Source organism: Carica papaya, chromosome 7 (assembly GCF_054855325.1).
Source record: "Carica papaya isolate Zhongbai chromosome 7, ASM5485532v1, whole genome shotgun sequence".
NCBI lineage: Eukaryota > Viridiplantae > Streptophyta > Magnoliopsida > Brassicales > Caricaceae > Carica > Carica papaya.
Window position 1 is genome coordinate 21,551,713 of NC_142315.1, and position 22,988 is coordinate 21,574,700.

The 22,988-nt window shown below is 39.9% G+C and overlaps 1 protein-coding gene and 1 non-coding gene across 2 annotated transcripts; both read left to right on the forward strand.

The window, feature by feature from the left end:
• Positions 1-16,059: 16,059 nt before the first annotated feature.
• On the forward strand, positions 16,060-22,523 carry LOC110818519 (uncharacterized). Its single transcript, XM_088207946.1, has 3 exons — positions 16,060-16,383; positions 16,701-16,819; positions 22,192-22,523. The coding sequence occupies exons 1-3, from the start codon at positions 16,238-16,240 to the stop codon at positions 22,209-22,211; spliced, it is 285 nt and encodes a 94-aa protein (XP_088064072.1). The 5' UTR covers positions 16,060-16,237; the 3' UTR covers positions 22,212-22,523.
• LOC148253053 (small nucleolar RNA snoR86) lies at positions 20,031-20,150 on the forward strand. The gene has a single exon (XR_015813747.1). It is a non-coding gene; the product is annotated as a small nucleolar RNA snoR86 (small nucleolar RNA).
• Positions 22,524-22,988: the final 465 nt, after the last annotated feature.

A 22,988-nucleotide genomic window follows, 5' to 3' on the forward strand; every position in this document is an offset into this window, starting at 1 on the left:
CCTACCAGTATCCATGGAAATCCATAGGGGTCCCCGCTATACATGAACCATTCACCTTAATAACTTAACTCCAGGGCCGTCCCCATATCCCGTCCGGTATGGGCGCCAAAATCATAAACCTCAATACCCCCTCCGGTATGAGAGACAACGTTCCCGGTAGGGTTCCCTATGGACCCGGTCCGTCCACCATCTCCAAGGATATCTAGTGAAGCTGTCGACTTATCCATTTATTAATTCATATACATTTTCTATTCTTTTCTTAGTTTTATGTTTCTCACATAATCATGAATATTTAAACTAGTAACGAGCATCCAACAATGGAGGCACATCATCGGATTCACACAAACAAGTAGTAGTGAAGTAAACAGTAATTTATGCATTTAAAACCATAAAATAAATAGATCAGACACTATAATGCCTTTAAAAGTGTAAAATAAGTAAAACAGCAACTGACCAAAAATATATTATATTCGGGCCCCATTAGCAACCTTAATTAATTATATATATCTATTAATTCATAACATACTTTTTATCATTTATTAAGCTTTAATTCCATGATAGGAAATAGGGTGAGAGATCCTTACTTGATTCGAAGTCTAAAATTAGTTTTTCACTATGCTTACGGGCAGTCCCTAGATTCTCTGAATTTTTCTCGAAAACTGAAACACACTTTCAGTACCTGCACATGTCCCCAAAAAAATTCCAAATCAGACCCAGGGCCTCCTCAGCCAATTTCGAAATTCCAGCACGGCGGCTCCGCCGTGCTCCGGCGACTGTGCCGCCGCACACAGCGGTGATCCGCCTCGGGTTGGCTGTTTTCAGCCGTTTTCGGCCGAATTCAGCCAAACTAGCACCAGTTCCTGCGAGGAAACACACGTAGGGCCCTCAGTGGGCCAAAAAATACAGAAAACTGAGACTTACCGACGGCAGAGTTCTCGAGTGCGGTGGCTCCTCCGACATGAGTCGCGATTTGACATTTTGCTCCGGTCAACCTGTAGAGGAAAGGACAGTGGTCACAGTGGTGTAAAAATTACATCGAACGGGAATCGGGAAGGGCCTCATCGAAGGAAAAAATTGAAAAAACTCGCGGTGGCGCCGCTGGGCTTCGACGATATTTTTCAGCCAATTTACCGGTGGTTTGGCTCTGATTTGGCCACAGGTGGGTTCAGCATCGAAATCCGAGCCAAGGAGAGAAATTTTACCTCGTTTAGCGGCCGGAAAGTGCTCCGGTGCGGCGGCGGGTGGCAGCTGTCGGTTCCCCTAGCGGCTGGGTTGTCTTCTCCGGCGAGGGCTCTGGCGGTTAGGGTTTGGGGTTGAGTGTGGATGAGATTATTTATAACCTTCATCTTTTAATCTAAGCCGTCCATCATGATTTAATCTGAACCATCCGATCGGGGTTAAATTGGGAATGAATCTGGACCGTCTATCGCGATGCGATCTAGACCGTCCGTACATGATTCAATCTGGACCATCCGCACGCGTGAAATCTAGGCCGTCCGTGGGTGCGGAAACGGATCTTAGCCGTCCGATCGCGGGCACGCGGATCGCCTACGTGGCTCCGTTCCACGTGGCCTCCTGCATCAGTGTCTCTGCCACGCGGCGTGTCCTGATCAGGGCTGCTGACCAGGCTGCTGACGTAGCTGCTGACGTGGTGCAATTTTTTTAAATTGCGTTTTGACCCTCAATTTTTGATTTTTTTTCAAAAACACCCCCAGAATCCAAATTTTTACCCTTTTTTTCTAAAATTGTATTCAATTAAATTTCAAAAATAATTTTACCCATTTTTATCATTATTATTATTTTTATTTCGATTTAATTAAATTAAACAAAATTTAAAACTATATAATTATTACATAATAAATCAATTATAAAACTTAAAATAAAAAAATAAAAAAATAATAATAATAATAAAAGAATTAGGGTGTTACAACTTTCTCCTCCTAAAAGAAATTTGGTCCCCCAAATTTGCCTCTTACTCCTGGTCGAACAAATGGGGATACTGGGCTCTAAAGTCTGATTCTAGCTCCCATGTAGCCTCCTTTGACGTGTGGTTCTGCCACACGACCTTTACAAATAATATTTTCCGGTTGCAGAGTATTATGCTCTTTCGATCCGTGATATCGACTGGTACTTTCTCATAAGACAAGTCCTCTTAGAGTGGAAGCGATTCATGAGTCAAGACATGAGGGGAGTCCGGGTTGTACTTACGTAACATGGACGCATAGAACACATTGTGGACCTTAGAGAGCTCTGTAGGCAGTGCTAGTCTGTAGTCGGCAGTACCAATCCTGTCTAAGACTTCAAATGGTCCAATAAATAAGGGGTTCAGTTTTTCCCTCCTGCCAAACCTACTGATTGTCTTGAAATGAGTGACCTTAAGGAACACCCAGTCGCCTTTCTCAAATGCTAAATCTCTCCTCCGGGTGTCGCATAACTCTTCTGCCTGCTCTGAGCCGTCTGAATGTTCTTTCTAATTTTAACTATTCTAGACGTGGTCTCCTCTACCAACTCCGGGCCGAACAATTTTCTATCGCCCACTTCTTCCTAACAAATCGGTGATCTGCATGGGTGCCCATATAACACCTCATATGGAGCCATGCCAATGCTCGCTTGGTAGCTGTTGTTGTAGGCAAATTTTATAAGGGATAGATGATCGTCCCAATGGCCCCCAGAGTCAAGGACACAAGCTCAAAGCATATCCTCAAATGTACGAATTGTCCTTTTTGATTGTCCATCATTCTGAGGATGGAAGGCAGTACTGAGAGACAGCTTTGTTCCCATGGCCTGTTGAAAACTACTCCAAAACCGAGAAGTGAACCTAGGGTCCCTATCGGATACCACTGTCACTGGAACTTCATGCAATCTGACTATTTCCCAGATATATATTCTTGCCAACTTGTCCAAGGGACCGGTCATCCTGATAGCTAGGAAGTGAAAAGACTTGGTAAGCCGATCAACAATTATTCAGATGGCGTCATGTCCTGAACATGCCTTGGGTAATCCCGTTACGAAGCCTATGGTGATATGTTTTCACTTCCACTCTGGGATCGGTAAAGGCTGAAGCAACCCGTCTGGGCGTTGATGCTCTGCCTTGACCTGCTGACATACCAAGCATTTAGATACGAAGTCAGCTATGTCCCTCTTTATCCCATTCCACCAAAATCGGGGTCGCATGCTTTGGTACATTTTGGTGCTTTCGGGATGCATGACAAACTTCGAGATGTGGGACTCTACATGATGTCTCTCTTTAACTCACTGTCATCTGGGACACACACCCTGTCTTGGAACTCGAGTAACCCATCGGTAGAGACTCAGAATTCTGAGCCACTCCCTATTCTGCATCAATCTTGTGGGCTACTAAGGCGGGGTCGACTGACTAGGCTTTCATTATTCTCTGTATTATCTCGGGCTGGATGGTCAGACGGCCCAAACATGCGACTCTCTTCAGGTCCTGAAGTCGAACCTGTTGTGTGGCCCAAATTTACCTGCGTTCTGAAACTATCAAATGGGCTAAGATACCTGCATTTTTCCTCATGAGAGCATCTGCCACCACATTGCCGTTACCTAGATGGTACAAGATATCACAATCATAGTCTTTAAAGAGTTTCATCCACCTTCTCTGACGCATGTTGAGATCATTTTGAGTGAATATATGTTTTAAACTCTTATGGTCAGTATAGATCTGAAAGGTCTCTCAGTATAAATAATGGCGCCAGGTTTTCAAGGCGTGTATGATTGCGGCAAGTTCCAAGTCATGGGCGTGATAATTCTTCTCATGATTCTTTAACTGTCTGGACCTATAGGTTATGACCTTCCCATGCTGCATTAGAGCACAACTCAAGCCTAAATAGGAGGCATCACTATAAACTGTATATCCCCCCGATCCACTCGGTAAAGCCAGTACGGGTGCAGTGGTCAGCCATTACTTTAATTCTGAAAAACTTCTCTCATAGTCCTCATTCCACTCAAACTTGGCATTCTTCTTTGTGAGTCGGGTTAGGGGAGCTGCTAGACTAGAGAATCCTTCGACGAACCTGCGGTAATAACCTACCATTCCTAGGAAGCTACGGATTTCCTTAACTGATATCAACTTCTCCCAACCAAGTACTGCTTCAACCTTTTCGGGATTCACTGATACTCATTCCTTCGATATGATGTATCCTAGGAAGGTGGTCTGCTCAAGTCAGAATCCACACTTACTTAACTTTGCATATAGCTTCTTTTTTCTGAGGACCTGCAAAACTTGGGCTAGATGGTGAGCATGCTCTTATCTGCTTTTTGAGTAGACCAAGATGTCATCGATGAACACGATAACAAATTGATCTAAGAGTTCTCTGAAGACCCTCTTTATCAGATCCATAAAGATGGTCGGGGTGTTGGTTAGTCCAAATGGCATGACTAGGAACTCATAGTGTCCGTACCTGGTTCGAAAGGCAGTTTTGGGGATGTTTTCTGTTCTTATTTTCACTTGATGGTAACCTGATCGCAGGTCTATTTTGAAGAAGACCTGCGCCTTCTGCAGCTGATCGAAGAGGTCATCAATTCTGGGAAGGGGATATTTGTTCTTGATTGTGACATTGTTCAATCCTCTGTAATCAATACACAGTCTCAACGTTCCATCTCCCTTCCTGGCAAAAGTGACTTGGGCACCCCAAGGAGACACACTGTGTCTAATAAAACAACTGTCTTGCAATTCAGCGATCTGTTTCCTTAGCTCTTCCATCTCAACGCGGTAAGGAGCAACCGAAACGGGCTGGGTGCCTGGTTGTAAGTCTATAGTGAACTCAACTTTCCTGTCCACTGGCAGTCCGGGTAGTTCATTCGGAAACACATGTAGAAAGTCTTAGACTACTGGAATCTCTTGGATACAAATTTCTTTCTTGGGCTTGCCTAGTTAGAGAAAATAGTAAGGTTAAAGTACTTGAAAATTAAGGAAACTTACCATCAAGGAATAAGTACCAAATGATTTTATTAATTTGTAAATGACTCCTCATTAGGAGGATTGAATACAACCTTCTTGTTAAAACAATCTATGGTAGCGTGATATGCCGCTAGCCAATCCATCCTTAAAATTACATCAAAATCTCCCGTGTCTAACCCTATTATGTCTACACTCAGTTTCCTATTTGCTATCTCCACAGCACAAGCCCTGTAGACAACTTCCCCTAATAGTGTTTTATCTCCAGTAGTAGACATAAATAATATTGAATCAAGTTTATCAGGTGATACATTAAGTTTAGATGCAAAAACATGTGAAACAAATAAATGCGATGCACCAGTGTCAAATAAGACATGAGCAATATGGTTACAGATAGTGTACATACCCTGTACCATGTCTGGGTCGGTATCGGCATCTTGGTGTGTGAGGTTGTAAACCCTGCCCTGAATAGGAGGTCTTCCTTGGTTCTGGTTCCTCAGGCACTCTCTCGCATAGTGCTGGGCACTACCACATATGCGACAGGTGTTGTTGAGGTGATAGCATGGTCGGTCCCCCTGATCCCTGCCGCAGTGCTGACAGATCTTGCCACGTGCTGCCCCTGGAGCCTGAGGAGGAGCCTGGATTGCGGGTCTGGGCCTCTTATTTTATTGGACAGGCGCAGTAGGTGCTGGTCTACGGGGTGGAGCTGAGGGTCTGTGACTCCCTGCTGACTGAGGAAGGGTGTTGAAACTCCTCTTCACGATCTGCGCCTTTGCCAGAACGGCTGAATATGTCTTGAGCTCTAGTACCAATAAGTGCTGTTTGATCTCTGGGCGGAGGCCCCACTGGAACCTCTTACCCTTCCTACCCTCATCTATCAATGTTTCAGGGGAGTATCGGTCCAGCTCTAGGAACTTACGAGCATATTCCGATACTGTCATGTTTTCCTGGACAAGCTGGACAAACTTCATCTCCTTTAGATGTCGGATGTGCTCGGGGAGGTACTCCGCATGAAAGGCTGCTAAGAACTGCTCCCAAGTGACTGGTGTAGGTAGGGTGGTCTGCTTGAGCTCCCACCAACGACTTGCTTCCCCCACCAGTATGTAGGAAGCAATGGTAATCCTCTGCTTGGGAACCACTCCTAAGGTCTTGAAAGCCTTCTCTATCTTTGCCAACCAGTATTGGACATCTTTGAAAGAGGACTCCCCTGCAAAAGTGGAAGGGTTCAGTCTCCTGAACCTCTCTACATAGCCCGGGTCAATCAGGGAAGAAGCTGGGTCCCGTGGAAGAGGGACTGGGCCGGGTTGAGGATAGACTAGGGGGCCCTATGGTGGCACCTGCTGATATAATGGGGGCACTGGATTGTTCTGTGGCGGTGCCGAGCAGTATTGTGGCTGGAGCACCAGATTATACTGCGGCGGTGGTGCCGGGTGGTATTGTGGAGGAGCAGGCTCGTGTCGAGGTGGCTCGGGATCTGCTCGCTGTAGCGGTGGCTCAACCTGTGGCAGTAGGGGAGGGTCGAGTAACTCCCTTCTCTCCTCTCGACCTTGCTGGGCAGCATTGATCCTTTCTAGCATCTCAAATATTCTGTCCACGTCTTCCCGAAGCGAATCATCTCGGGCTGCTCAGTTTAGTGAGGGTCTTCATCTCCTCATCTCTCTGCACCTGCATTTCACAAGGACGGGTTGAGTAACGATTAATCGGTTGGTATTTCTCTAAGTATTATTGTGTAAGGACGAGTCCGAGGAATGCGGCTCTGATACCAACTGTAACAGCCCCTGAAATTAAAAGGAAACATATATATAAAAATTCTAAGTGCGGAAACGAAATATAATATTATGATTAACATCCCTTATACAACAAGTAAAACGTATTAAACGTATGAAAGAATAAGCTAACTAAAGTAACTACTAGAAATGAATACTATAAGGAAAACTATAAAATCTTTAGGCATCTACTCGCCATCTTCCTGCAGAACGGGCTTGGGAACCAAGTCCTCCTGATATGAAATGGTTAAGTAAGGAATGAGCTACATTAGCCCAATAAAGATGTCATACTATCTCACTGTCACAGAAGTAAATGTTGGTAGAAAACAAAAACGACTAATGGAGTATAATTTATAACAAATTCATTTATCAATAATAAAACCCTTTACTGTCCACTTACCTCGGTGAGATTCATGAAAACAACTTATAAAAATAATAACATTATAATATCATGAAATCATATGCACTCTGTAACATAACACATGTCATACTTTTAATATTTAAATCATCAGGTAACAAATTTCCTCTTTTACCAGCCTACAAGTATCCATGGGGATCCATAGGAGTCCCCGTTGTACGTGAACCATTCACCTTAATAACTTAACTTCAGGGCCGTCCTCATACCCCGTCCGGTATGGGCGCCAAAACCATAAACCTCAATACTCCGTCCGGTATGAGGGTGAAGCGGACCGTCCTCAAATCTCGTCCGGTATGAGCTCCAAAACATTTAAAGTCTCCATACCCCGTCTGGTATGAGAGACAACGTTCCTGGTAGGGTTCCCTATGGACCCGGTCCGTCCACCATCTCCAAGGATATCTAGTGAGGCTGTCGACTTATCCATTTATCAATTCACATACATTTTCTATTCTTTTCTTAGTTTTCTGTTTCTCACATAATCATGAATATTTAAACCAGTAACGAGAATCCAACAATGAAGGCATATCATCGGATTCACAAAATCAAGTAGTAGTGAAGTAAACAGTGATTTATGCATTTAAAACTATAAAATAAATAGATCAGACACTATAATGCCTTTAAAACTGTAAAATAACTAAAACAATAACTGACTAAAAATATATCAGATTCGGACCCCATTAGCAACCTTAATTAATTATACATATCTATTAATTCATAAAATACCGTTTTATCATTTATTAAGATTTTTCACTGTGCCTACGGGCAGTCCTTAGATTCTCTAAATTTTTTTTCGGAAACTGAAACACACTTTCGGTACCTACACATGTCCCCAAAAAAACTCCAAATCAGACCTAAGGCCTCCTCGGCCAATTTTAAAATTCTGGCATGGCGGCGATCCACCTCAGGTTGGCTGTTTTCGGCCGTTTCTGGCCAAACTAGCACTAGTCCTTGAGAGGAAACACATGTAGGGCCCTCGGTGGGCCAAAAAATACAAAAAACCTAGACTTACTGGCGGCGGAGCTCTCGGGTGCGGCGGCTCCTCCAGCGCGAGTTGCGATTTGGTATTTTGCTCCAGTCAACCTGTAGAGGAAAGGACGGTGGTCACAGTGATGTAAAAATTACATCGAACGGGAATCGAGAAGGACCTCATCGGAGGCAAAAATCGAAAAAACTCGCGGCGGTGCCGGTGGGCTTCGGCGGCATTTTTCGGCCAATTTGGCCGGTGGTTTAGCTCCAGTTTGGCCACAAGTGGGTTCAGCATCGAAATCCGAGCTAACGGGAGAAATTTTACCTCGTTTGGCGGCTGGAAAGTGCTCCGGTGCTACGACGGGTGGCGGTGGTCGGTTTCCCTAGCGGCTGGGTTGTCTTCTCCGATGAGGGCTCTGGCGGCTAGGGTTTGGGGTTAAGTGTGGATGAGATTATTTATAACATTTTTCTTTTAATCTGAGCCGTTCATCATGATTTAATCTAGACCGTCCGATCACGATTAAATTGGGAATGAATCTGGATCATCTATCGCGATGCGATCTGGGTTGTCTGTGCGTGATTCAATCTAGGCCGTTTGCACGCGTGAAATCTAGGTCGTTTGCACGTGCTTTTGATATGGGTCGTCCGTGCGCGCGGGAACGGATCTCAGCCGTCCGATCACGCGCACGCGGATCGCCTACGTGGCTCGTATCGCCCACGTGGCTCGTTCCGCGTGGCCTCCCGCGTCAACGTCTCTGCCACGCGGCGTGTCCTAGTTTGCCGGGGTTGCTGACCGGGCTACTGACGTGGTGCAATTTTTCTAAATTGCATTTTGACCCCCGATTTTCGATTTTCTTTTTAAAAAATCCACATAATCCGAATTTTCACACTTTTTTCCCAAAATTATTTTTAATTAAATCCCAAAAATAATTTTACCCTTTTTTATCCTTATTATTATTTTTATTTCTATTTAATTAAATTAAACAAAATTTGAAATCATATAATTATTACATAATAAATCAATTATAAAAATTAAAATATAATAAAGTAAAAATAATTCCAATAATAATAATAATAATAAAAGAATTAGGGTGTTACAAATTTCCTGAAAAATAACAACAAGTTCATAGTAAATAGACAATGGTCTACCATTTAGTATGGTAACAAGGTCTTCTGGTTTAACTCAAATAGACGGGTTTCATCTGATCCACATAAAAAGTTCTTGATACGGCTTTCCATATTTTATTGACTGTGGAAAGGCGAATAAATCATTGCAGTAGGGATGGACGCATTGAGTCAATAAGCCAACTCTTTATTTTTTGATTTTTTCGATGATCCATGTTTTGTAATTGGGGTCTTCAAGTACAGGCTTTTTTGTTTTTTTAGTAAGATAACCAGCTTTATTTCGAGCACCAATTCGCATCTCCATAAGTTGAGACCATAATAAGTAGTTCGTCTCTAATATGTTACTGATATGAAATGTAGAATTATCTTGGTGGATTACAATTGATGGTATTTGGTTGTTGGATACGAAGGGAGTTAGTTTAACCATTTAATTTTACGAAGAGAAATACAAGATTTGATTCAAGAGGTCCTTTAGTAAGAACGCTCTAATACTATGTGAAATAATAGAGTTTGTAAATAATTCAGTGATGATTATTCTTCTCTTTTCAGAGGCAATATATAGATACAATTATATCACAGAAAAAGAAATATAAATTATTATACAAAAAAGCAGCTAATCAAGTTTTTATAATTGTGATGCCAATATAATAATTTGTAATACTAATTTAGTAATTTAGCAACTAATATAATAATTTACAGCACTATTTAATATATAATTAACAGTACTAATTTAGTAATTTATAATTCATGTCAACAAAAATAAAATTAATATAAAATTTTAACTAGCAGACATAACTTCTCGTATGAATATTTTAACGATCATGAAATAGATAAAAAAAAAAGGTCATATTAAAGTGAGATAAGTTCAATCCTAATCCATGATGCAAAATTAAGTAAGATAAATTATAAAAAAAAAAACTGAAACCCTGATTAAGTGTATCTTTTTACTTACATGATATTTCAAGCCCCTCAGCTTCTTTTCAACATCTTACTTTCAGATGCCCTCATTTACTATCCATAGGCCTCTTTTTCCCCCTCTGTTATCTCTCTTTAGCTTTATAGAATTTGTCTTTTCTCTAGCCGAAGAGCCTCTGCATTGTAAGTTATTTCCTCTTTTTTTTTTTTTTAACTATTCCATGCAATGCAAACTTAAAATTGTTCATTTTGCTTTGCAGATATAATGATTTGTTTCTGGGTTTGTAACGCCCAATAATTTTTAAATTTTTATTATTATTATTATTATTATTAATTTTATTTTTATTTATTTTATTTTATTTAGTTTATTTTAATTTAATTTAATAAAAATAAAAATAACAATAACAATAATTGTAAAATTGGGTAAAAATATTATTTGGATTTAATTGAAATTGATTTTGAGAAAAAGGGGTGAAAATTAGGATTCTGGGGGTATTTTTGAAAAGAAAATCGAAAACCGGGGGTCAAAACACAATTTAGAAAAATTGTGCCCCGTCAGCAGCCACGTCAAATGATTAAATATGTGTATTAAAAATGTCAAATGCGGAAGCGAAGTCAAAATTTTGATTAACATCCCTCACTCTAAAACCAAAAACGTGCTCAAAATATAAAAGATCAAACTAACTAAAAGAGAAACTCGAAAGTAAAAGCTATGAATATGACTATGGAGTCTTTAGGCATCCCCTTCGTCGTCTTCCTGCGGAACGGGCTCGGGAACAATGTCTTCTTAATCTGAAATGATTAAATAAGGAATGAGCTACACTAGTCCAGTAAAGACATCACGATATCTCACCGTCACGGAGGTAAAGGTGGGTAGAAAACACAAAAAGACCAATAGAGCATAATTTATAACAAATCCTTTTATCAATAATAAAACCTTTACCATCCACTTACCTCGGTGAAATTCATAAAACTGTATACGAAAGCAATAACATTATCATCATTATGAAATCATATAAACTGTATAACATAATACTTATCACGCCTTTTGTAATTCAATCATTACACGACATATTTTTCATTATTTACCAACCTACTAGTATCCATGGGGATCCATAGGGGTCCCGCTACCCGTGAACCCTTAACACTTGTAATCAGATTCCAGGGCCGTCCCCATACCCCATCCGGTATGGGCGTCAAACTATAAACCTCAATACCCCGTCCGGTATGAGGGTGAAACAGGCCGTCCCCATACCCCGTCCGGTATGGGTGCCAAAACACATAGGGTCTCCATACCCCGTCCGGTATGAGAGACCACAATCCCGGTAGGGTTTCCTACGGACCCGGTCCGTCCACCATCTCCTATGATATCTAGTCCGGCTGATCACATTATACAATTATCAATATACATAACCTTTCATTCCCCTTTTCCTCAATCAGCATCATCAATTTACACGCAAACAAGCAAAACAGTAATTTATGTCAAACAAGACAACATACAGCATCGGTTTCTCAGTCATTCAACCCATAATCAATAGAACAGTAAAATAAGCACACGAAATAATGAAATGAAAACATCAGACCTCATACTGCATTTAAAACTGTAAAATATGCCAATTAACAGTTAACCGACCAACACACTAGACTCGGGCTCTATTGGCGACCTTAAGCAATTTCACACATTCGTTGATTCAAGAATTTTCGTTTTATCATTATTGAACTTTAATACCGTGATAGGAAATAGGGTGAGGGGTCCTTACTCGTTTCGGGGTCCGAACACGGCTTCACAGTGCGCCTACAGGCTGTCCCTAATTTTCCCTGAATTTTTTTCGGGGAACTGAAACGCACTACTGGTACCTGCACGTGTTCCAAAAAATCCCAAATTAGGCCCAGGGCCCCTTTTTGGCCAATATCGCAATTCCGGCAAGGCGGCTCCGCCATGCTCCGGCGACGGCGCCGCCGCAAGCGGCGGCGATTCGCCTCGGGTTTGCTATTTTCGGCCGAATTCAGCCACACTTGCATCGGTCCCTGCGATAAAACAACCCTAGGGCCCTCGGGGGGCCAAAAAATTACGGAAAACCGAAGCTTACCGGCGGCGGTGCTCTCGGGTGCGGCGGCTCTCCAGCGAGGTTCGTGTTTTGGTGATTCGGCTCCTTATCAAGCTATAGAGAAAAGAATGGTGATCACGGTGATATAAAAATTGCATCAAACGGAGGCCGGGAAGGGCCTCATCAGAGGCAAAAACCGAGGAGGGACGCGGCGGCGCCGCTGGGTTTCGACCGTATTTTTCGGCCGTTTGGCCGGGATTTTGGCTCTGATTTGGCCACAGAGGAACTCAGTGTGAAAAAACGAGTCGGGGGTATGAAATTTACCTCGATTGGCGGTCGAAAATCTCCTCGGTGCGGCGGCGGGTGGCGGCGGCCGGCTCCTCCGGCGTCTGGTTCGTCTTCTCCAGCGAGGGCAGGCGGCTAGGGTTTTTGTGGTCAGGTGTGGGGGTTCTATTTATACCCTTTTGCCTTTTGATCTCAGCCGTCCGTTTTGATTTAATCTGGGCCGTCGGTTTTTGATTTAATTTGGGCCGTCCGTGCGATTGCATCTGGGCCGTCCGTGCGCACGCTTGATCTGGGCCGTCCGTGCGCGCGGGGACGCATGTGGGCCGTCCTATCGCGCGTACGCTAATCGCCAACGTGGCCCGTCTCCGGGTCGACGTGGTCTTGCCACGCGGCAGGTCCTAGTTGGCCAGGACTGCTGACTGGGCCTGCTGACGTGGCGCTCTTTTTTTTAAATAAACTTAATAAATACAATTAATAAAAAAATTACGAAAATGCCTAATTGTTTGGGCGTTACAGTCCTGGCCAACCAGGACCTGCCGCGTGGCAAGACCACGTCGACCCGGGAACGGGCCACGTGGGCGATCTGCGTGCGCGCGATCGGATGGCCCAGATGCGTCCCTGCACGCACGGACGGCCCAAATTAAGCGTGCGCACGGACGGCCCAGATGCAAGCGCACGGACGGCCCAGATGCACGCGCACAGACGGTCCAGATTCAATCGCGTACGGACGACCCAGATTTAATCAAAATGGACGGCTGTGATCAAAAGGCAAAAGGGTATAAATAGAACCCCCACACCTGACCACAAAAACCCTAGCCGCCTGCCCTCGCCGGAGAAGACGAACCAGACGCCAGAGGAGCCGGCCGCCGCCGCACCGGGGAGTTTTTCGACCGCCGATCGAGGTAAATTTCATACTCCTGGCTCGTTTTTCAACGCTGAGTTCCCCTGTGGCCAAATCGGAGCCAAAATCCCGACCAAACGGCCGAAAAACACGGCCGAAATTCAGCGGCGCCGCCACACCCCTACTTGGTTTTTGCCTCCGATGAGGCCCTTCCCGGCCTCCGTTTGATACAATTTTTATATCACCGTGATCACCATTCTTTTCTCTACAGGTTGATCGGAGCCAAATCACCAAAACACGAACCTCGCCGGAGAGCCGCCGCACCCGAGAGCACCGCTGCCGGTAAGCTTCGATTTTTCGTAATTTTTTGGCCCCCCGAGGGCCCTAGGGTTGTTTTATCACAGAGACCGATGCAAGTGTGGCCGAATTCGGCCAGAAACGGCTAAAAACGGCCAACCCAAGGTGAATCGCCGTCGCTTGCGGCGGTGCCGTCGTCGGAGCACGACGAAGCCGCCGTGCCGGATTTGCGATATTGGCTGAAAGGGGCCCTGGGTCTAATTTGGGATTTTTTGGGACACGTGCAGGTACCAGTAGTGCGTTTTAGTTCCCCGAAAAAAATTCAGAAAAATTAGGGACAGCCTATAAGCGCACTGTAGAGCCATATTCGGACCCCGAAACAAGGACCCCTCAACCTATTTCCTATCACGGTATTAAAGTTCAATAAATGATAAAACGGTATTTCATGAATCAACAGATGTGTGAAATTATTTAAAGTCGCTAATGGAGCCCGAGTCTGGTGTGTTTGTCTGTTAGCTGTTGTTTGGCCTATTTTACGGTTTAAAATGCAGTATGAGGTCTTATGTTTTCATTTCATAGTTTCGTGTGCATATATTACTGTTTTATTGGTTATGGGTTGAATGACTGATAACCCGATGTTGTATGTTGTCTTGTTTGGCATAAATTACTGGTTTGCTTGTTTGTGTGTGAATTGATGATGCTGACTGAGGAAAAGGGGAATGAAAGGTTATGTAAATTGATAACTGTATAATGTGGTCAGCCTGACTAGATATCCTGGAAGCTGGTGGATGGACCGGGTCCGTAGGGAACCCTACTGGGATTGTGGTCTCTCATACCGGATGGGGTATGGAGACCTTATGTGTTTTGGCGCCTATACCGGACGGGGTATGGGGACGGCCCGTTTCACCCTCATACCGGACGGGGTATTGAAGTTTATAGTTTTAACACCCATACCGGACGGGGTATGTGGACGGTCCTGGAATTTGATTACAAGTGTTAAGGGTTCACAGGTAGCGGGACCCCTATGGATCCCCATGGATACTAGTAGGCTGGTAAATGAAGAAAAATATGTTGTGTAATGATTGAATTGCAAAAGTGTGATAAGTATTATGTTATACAGCTCAGATGATTTCATGATAATGATAATGTTACTGCTTTCGTATATTATTTTATGAATTTCACCGAGGAAGTGGATAGTAAAAGTTTTTATGTTAATAAACGAGTTTATTGTAAATTATGCTCCATTGGTCTTTTTGTGTTTTTTACCCACCTTTACCTCCGTGACGGTGAGATAGTGTGATGTCTTTACTAGGCTGGTGTAGCTCATTCCTTATTTAATCATTTCAGATCAGGAAGACATTGTTCCCGAGTCCGTTCCGCAGGAAGACGGCGAAGGGGACGGCTGAAGACTCCGTAGTTATATTTATAGCTTTTATTTTCGAGTTTCTCTTTTAGTTAGTTTGTTCTTTTATACTTTGAGCACGTTTTTGGTTTTAGTATAAAGGATGTTAATCAAATTTCTATTCCGCTTCCGCATTTGACCTTTTTAATACACATATTTCATTTCAAGATTTCGGAGCTGTCACAGGGTTTGTCTTTAATTATGACTCATCTGGCACCTCACCATTTGAACTACAATGCTACTCAACTTTTTTAGAATGAGTGAAGAAAGACATGCAAGTGAAAAGAACATGAAGTAAACATGCTAGTAGCAATTATCTATTCAAATTGCAGTTATAAACTGACATTTTAGATTTCATTTTTTTTTTTATAAAACTAATCTCTTTATCATTAGTTTTAAAATTTAAAAACTCTCTAACAGTTTATTTTTTTTTAAAAAAAAAATTTACAGTTTGTTTATTCATGTAAATATAAAATTTAGATTTAAAAATATATTTATTATATAAAATCTTTAAATAAAGTCAAATAATTATTTTTGGAAATGTCTTTAATACTTTTTACTTAGTTCAATACTTTAATTAAGCATTAAAAACATAAAATTAATTAAACATGACATTAAATATAACTAAGAGCAAATTTGTAAATTTCATTAAAATTAATAAACTCTAGAATAAGTAAAGTATAAGTCAAAATAAAAATTGATTCATTTGTAAAAGTTCTTATTATAAAACTTCTGAATATATTAAAAAAAAAATTTTACAAAGTTAACATGATATTTTTAAAATATATATTTTTTTAAAATAGTTACATTTGAAAAAAGTAAACTTTTTTATAGAATTTACTTAAAAAATTCTTAGATTGTGAGATAATAAAATTTTTATTTAAAATGATCAAATGATCAAATTTTATTATTTTAAATAAAATCTTTATTCTAATTAAATTAAATTATATTTTTAATAAATTTTTATAAAAAATGGCCTCAAATACAAATATCTATTTTATTTTTATTGTCTAATTGAAGTCTCAGTCCCAGAATGCCATCTGGTTTTTGTGAAAACAAAATATGGGAAAACCGGAATAAGCTAAAGGGTTCTTGATGAGCCAATAAAAAGGTTAGAGAAAAACGAAGCTGGTACAACTCCAACCCTTAAGCCCTGGGATCCTCCAAAACCCAAATACCAAACCCATCAAAGGCTTCTTCTTCTTTCTTGCTATAGGTAAAGAAGGCTGAGATCGCGAACGCCAATCTCGCTAGTAATGGCGTCCTTAAGGGTTGTTTCTCGGTTATCCTCTCGGTTACACCCTCTGGCTCTCAAGCTCAACAAGAAAGCACCTCTCTCGCCTCTCCTCTCTTCCCTCAAGTCAAACCCTCCGGCTCCAACGCGCATTTCTCGCGCTTCCCGGTAAGAACTTCAGGAAACTATAAGATACCCGCTATTATTTACTTGAATCTTGTTTGGTTACCGAGCAAATATAGGGAAGTTTTTATTTGGTATATATCCAGTGAGCCTATGGACTTAGCGTCGAAGTAGTCTGTCTCCTACTATTTATATTCAATTTCATGTCCTTGTTTACTAGTGGCTTTGTGATATTAATTACTAAGTTCATTGTCACTCATAAAAACTTCAAGAACTTAAATTTTGATTTGGCAACTGAAACAAACCACTACTTTACTGCAATTGAAATGATTGTCTATTTGATTGTTTGCTAATTTTTCTAGGTTACCCTTGGAGCTGAGTAGTTTAGGGACGATTATGCCACTGCACAGTGCTATAGCGTCTGCAAGGCTGTTATCGAGCTTGTCCTTGGAATCAAAGAGTTGGGGATTGGTTCCTCAAGGTTAGTTTCTTCTGTTAAAATTTTTCTTGGAGTTGTGTGTAGGTGAAGATGATGTTGTTAGTGTAAATTGAAGTAACAAACTTACAGAGAAGGTGGTTTTGGAAAATGAGATGCAAATGCACAGTGCACACCACCTGTTTGTTTGATTTCACAGCAAGAACGATATATATATGTGTATATATGTATGTATATCTATAATTTATAGCATGTTTGTCAATTTGGGTACTGTATTTATTCCCTTAATTAGAGTAAAAAGCTGCAGGTGATGGAGAAAAGGAGAGAAAAATATATTATATAGGACAATGAAGAAGCTGAGTTAATTGTGTATCTATTAACAGTAAAGATGGTCGATATTTAGGCTTAATTGCCTTGAGAAATCATTTTGTGCAATGTGCATATGCTAAGGTAGAAATTACTAATATAATTTATAGATCTATTCATGACTCTATCAGTAATAATAAAAAAAATCACATATCAATATTATCCATTGTACAAAATAATTCATCTAGTTAGATTATGTGCTGTCAAAGTGATATATTTTTTCCTATATTCCCACTAAGAACATGAAGATCAAATCACCTAGTGTGATATTGTAGGAAGTTTTGGCGTTTGTCTGAGAGCCTTTTGAAATGCACTGGTCTAGATCTATCTCTTAATTGGGTCTATACATAGTCTCAGACTCATTTTGCTTCCATCCTTTATCATGTTCAATTTGAAGGTGTTTTCTGTGGGACAAAAACGTATCCCATTGATGAGCTTGAATTTGTAGTTTTCTAGTTAATAGAGCTTCATATTTGGTGAAATTACCTGCCTATTTGCTGTGGAACTTTAAAGTATCCATTTGTTCATTGTTAATACCTCTTCAATCTGAAATCCTAGTAGAGTTTATGAATGCTGTTAATGCTCAAATTAAATGTGTTGTGCATAACTTTGAGATGGAATGTGTATGCATCATATTTACTCCAGACCTTGTATGTTTTGTTTCAAGATCTTTTTTCTTTTAGATAAAGTGGTATTCATTCACAAACATTAAGGGGGTGCAAACTCATATGCAAAAAATATTTACATGTCACCAAAATGTATATAAGATTCTCAAGATCCTGACAAGAATAAAGAGGATGACCTCCTTAATCAAATAACATAGGGCTTGGAACCAAATTTCCTTAATCCAGTCAAAGTTAGCTTCATTACCCTCAAAAGCTCGCCCGTTCTTTTCTTTCCACGTCACCCAGAAAGTTATAAGTTTAAAGGCCAACATGCTTTTTCACTCACTGATCCCCTTCCATGCCAAATTTCTTCTCTCACCGAGCCAACCATCACCCAATTAATTCCCAAGAGGCTATAAGCAAGGGTCCAAAATCTACAGACGAATGGGCACTACAAGAGGATATAGTTACACAACTCACCATCTTTTTTGCAGAGAAAACAACCATTCACCGTAATCCTATCTCTCTTGATCAGCTTGTCCGATGTTAAAATGCATCTTCTTGTTTCCTTCTAAGCAAAAACAACTATTATGGGAGATGCATTGACTTTCCAAATTTGCTTAAAAAGAAATTCATTGCCCATAACTCCTCTCTTACCAAGTAGTTGTAGAACGATCTAACAGAGAAAATTTCTCTAGCATTGAGCTTCTAAATGGGGTAATCCTCAACGCCATCAAACCTAACCCTAGAGAGGGCAAGAAGAAGTCTCTCATACTCCTTGACTTCCTAATCATTGAGGTTCCTCATGACATCCACGAACCACTCACCATTTCTTGTAGTACCAAGGAAGGAATCCTAAGTTGAAGCCTCCTTAAGTTGTGTGATAACATAGATCCAGGGGAACTGGAATTTAAGTGCACGACCATCCAGCCGTTCATCATGCCACAAACTAACCCGGTCACCAATGCCCAACAATTTTGGAACTCCCCTCTACCCTTGCAAAGTTTCTTCCACATCTCATTACCATAGAGCCTAGACAAGTCTCTAGTGAACCAACCTCTATCCATTGTGTCAAACTCGACATTAATGGCTCTCCAGTGAAGGCTACTATTCTCATTCATGAACCACCAAAGTAGTTTCCCTTGAAGAGTCATATAACCTCCCCCAACGACCGCAACCCCAACCCTCCATGATATATTAGCTTTTTGATCTCATTCCAAGTCACAAGATGGTACTTCCTCTAAGCCTTAGAGTTTCCTTATAAAATCTGCATTGGATAGTTCTCAATCTTTTAGCCACAATACCAGGTACCTCATCAAAGACATGTAATATATAGGGATGTTAGTCGTTGTGCTTTTTGTAATAGTGAATCTCTCCCTCTTAGATAATAAGTTTTTCTTCAACCCAGCCAAATGTTGTTCGAATCTCACCACCACAGGATCCCTAGTCTCCTTATACTTTGTCCCTAGTGGAAATCCCAAATATTTGATTGGTAGATCAACACATTTAAATTCTAGGATACTGGACAGTCTACTAGAATCCCTCCAATCATCCAAGATTGTTGTCTCATCATGGAGAAGACTTAGGCTCTGTTTGGAAGAAATCCAAAATTAGCAAGGAATTTATTTGCAAATTCACTTTTTTTTTTTGGAGAAATGACCATATCATGCAACAATAAGCATGTGGACAACCATCCTGCAAAATGAGGAGCCAAAAGATGAGTTCCCTCCTAACCAAAAGTCATTAGAGACATGTAAAGCCTTCTTAGCTAAGATATCTGTCATCTGTTTACAAAATTTAGGAATCCATAAACAAAAGACATAACTAAAATAAGGGAAAGAGCTTCTAACATCCTCTAATAACATATCAGATTTTGAAAAATTATCAAAAGAAAACAAACTAAATTTAGAAACGTTTTGAGCATTATCCTCAATAATTGTATCTAGCCTACTCAAGGAAAGTGCCACCTCTAACTCATAAAGTAATGGGGTGGTTTTAGCTACCTCAACTGACTCTGATGAGGAATTTGCCTCATCCCAACAAATGCTACTATCAAAAGCGACTTTGATATCAACCTCAACCAAACACATCCTGAGTTATTGAAACTAGTATCCGTATTACTTTTATAAAATCCGTAGAATTTTTACTCTCTCTGAATTAATGCCCTTTTGCTTTTGTTTCCTTAATTTTTTCTTTTTTAATGTCTCATCATTGATTTTTTGTCCTCCTTTTAAAATCAATTTCTGTGTTTGGCTGAAGAGAAACAAAGAGAAAGCCAATTTGCAGAGCAAGGGTGTCAAATCGAAATGGCGCGATTTGCATTGAAGGTTGGCAATAACGAAAAGCGATTCTCCGTGCCTGTCAAAAATCTATTTTGATCCTGGCCTCGAACAAATCGCTACACTTCTTCTTCTTCTTATTCTTTATCTTAAAAAAAGTAAATTTTATAAAATCCAATCAAAGGTGTGTGCCAAGAGCTTGGACCCACCCTAGAATTCTCAGGCATTGAACATGACCAGAAATTGACAATTTCATGCAACTCAATCAAACAGCTTAAACAGTTTCGTACAACTCGGGTATTGAACATGACCAGAATTCTCAGGTATTGCCAAGAGCTTAAACAGTTTCATGCAACTCAGTTATCCTACTTTGCACTGATTCACTCATTTCAAGTACACCAAATACCCCACATAAGCATCATAATCCTGCCCCTACCAAAATGATAAACTTACATTTAACAAAAAATTAAACATGACCAGAATATTTATATCTTGCAACTCAAGACCATCCATCCTAACAGACTCAAACGCCAAATAGTGGAAGCAAAAGAATACCATTAAAAAAGGTAGTCAGTGTCTGCCTCATCCTCCCACACATGGAGCAAATTGGATCAATATTCATACTTATCATGATTAATTGAGTCTTAATAGGCAATATTTCTTTGCAAAACCACCAATGAAAATATTTTTCTTTTGGAGGAACTTTTTGAGCTCATGCAATATAATAAGCCAACCTTATCGGAGAAAACTCTATCTTTACTACCTGTAAAGATTAACTTATGTAGCAGGAGTGTCCTACTTAAATGTACCTTGCAAACTTTGTTCAGTATCACAGGGAATAAGCAGCGTATTAATTAAAGTTACATTCCAACAAAGAGGATCTCCAATAATCAAACCTGAACTAACACTAGGTATGACCACTGTGGACTTGGAGACCAAAGCCAATTGCCAGGCCTAGAGAGTGACTATTTATTACTTGATATAGGAACTCTTTGGACATTCTCAATTCTCATTTATTTTAACAAAAGATTATAAAACTTATGGATAATAAAGTTAAGTATGAAATTCTGTGTTTTTTTTCCTTCTTTTGAGAGGTAAAATTCTGTGTGGTATTGTAATAATATGTTCTAAATTAAATCAATTTTGACAGAATTTTGACTGTATTTTTTCAATTTCTCATGATATTTCATATATACTCTTTTTTTTTTTTGTTATCCTAAGAATTTACAACACCTATTTAAAACTAAATATGAATTTAAAAATGAATTTTACTATCATCTGAATTTTCTTTTCCCAAACTAACCTTGGGAAGATTAAGAACCTTAGAATCATATTATCATCTTCCGTGAAGATGTAAAGTTTCTCTTGTATATGGCTGGCTGCCCCTGGTGTCTTTTTTAAATCTACTTTTTCTCCCAAAAACATGTGAATAGGGATGGATCAATAAAGTTTTACCATGGGGCTAATTTATTAAAGAAGATTTTCTAATTGTAATAATAATTTTTGTTTCAAAATTTATACATTAATTCATACATTTTATTAATTTTCAATCAATAAGATTGTAGAATTATTTCAGTTTCCATAAACTAGTCATATTTTAATATGTAGTACAAGATTCATGTCTCTTAAATTTTTTTTCTTTCTAGTGAGTGCAAATTTATTAAAATAATTAAAAAAAATGAGTGATCTTTATAGACAATTTGATTTGATTTAAAATTCTCATGAGGGCAGCTACTTCCAATACCCATAGTATAGCTCCATCCTTGAAAGTAGATGAACCACCTACACATTTTTTCTTAAGGCAGATTTGAGAGGATAGATATTGGCTGCTGTGCTGTGTGCTCTTCTTAAATCTGTTCTGCAAGCTTGTTGAAATGGATGAGTGGAATCTGTAAGATATAAATGCTTTTATCTAGGTCTTTAATGTGAAGTGATATTTTTGAAATAGATTCAAGGCCTGAACTTAATTTCCATACGCCACTTTGTTAAAACTTTAAGTGGCAGAGGGAGACTGTAGAAAATAAAACGAAAATAAAGTGCGAGCAAATTATGTCGTGATATGATGTTCTTAGGCTTTAGTTTTCTATAATGTTTATAGTTCATATGATACTGCACATCACTCATATATAACTTGCCTATTTTGGTATTTCTCTTTTCTGCATTTCAGGGATTTCAATGCCTTTATGATGATAGTTTCCGGTTTGCAGCAAGTTTCCCAAGGAAGATGGATAGGAATGTAGACTTCATGCCTGTCATTTACTTTTTATTTTGGTTGAATGCTTGGAAGGCATAAATGTTTTTTTGTTTATCTGGTATTGCTGAGAGGCATAAAACATTTGCCACATTCATAATTGACTAGTGCCTTCAATCCTTCTGCTCCAATGTTAAATTTTTTTCCCCCTTTCCTGTTGATTCCTAAGTCCAGGAGGCTGAATGGATATTGTTTATTTTACATGAAGTGAGAAAAGTCGTGTTGCCTGGATGGCTTTTGGCCTTACAGTGAAGGTTCAAGCATCAGACACTGCAAAACTCCGCCATGTGAAAAAGGAAGGAGGTGTTTTTTTTTTTTTTGTTTTTGGCAACTTAAGAATGCTGATGATTCTGGTTTTTGTTATTGACCCATTTCCTTTTAGGCGAAACTGCTGATTTCATGTTCATATTGTTTCCACCCATGGCATTTGTTGAAATCCTCGTCTTAGGCGTTCGGAGAAACTCACCAGGCTAAATACTCGCTGGGCTAAACTCGGTGAAGTAATTTAAATTAGATGAATCACTTGGATTGACTGCCAATTTTGCAATTAACGTGTCATTTCCATCTTCTATGATCAATTATTTTTTGATATAAAAAATTTTTATTTTGTGATATATATATTATAATTTTAGAAATTAATTACATATTATTATAATTAATTAAAATTTAAGTAAATAATCATTATATATATTATAAAAATTATTGAGAGTACT

Coding starts and splice junctions, on each gene's coding strand:
- LOC110818519 (XM_088207946.1), top strand. CDS start 16,238: ATGGCGTCCTTAAGGGTTGTTTCTCGGTTATCCTCTCGGTTACACCCT. Junction 16,384..16,700: donor CGCATTTCTCGCGCTTCCCG/GTAAGAACTTCA, acceptor TAATTTTTCTAG/GTTACCCTTGGAGCTGAGTA. Junction 16,820..22,191: donor TTGGGGATTGGTTCCTCAAG/GTTAGTTTCTTC, acceptor TCTGCATTTCAG/GGATTTCAATGCCTTTATGA.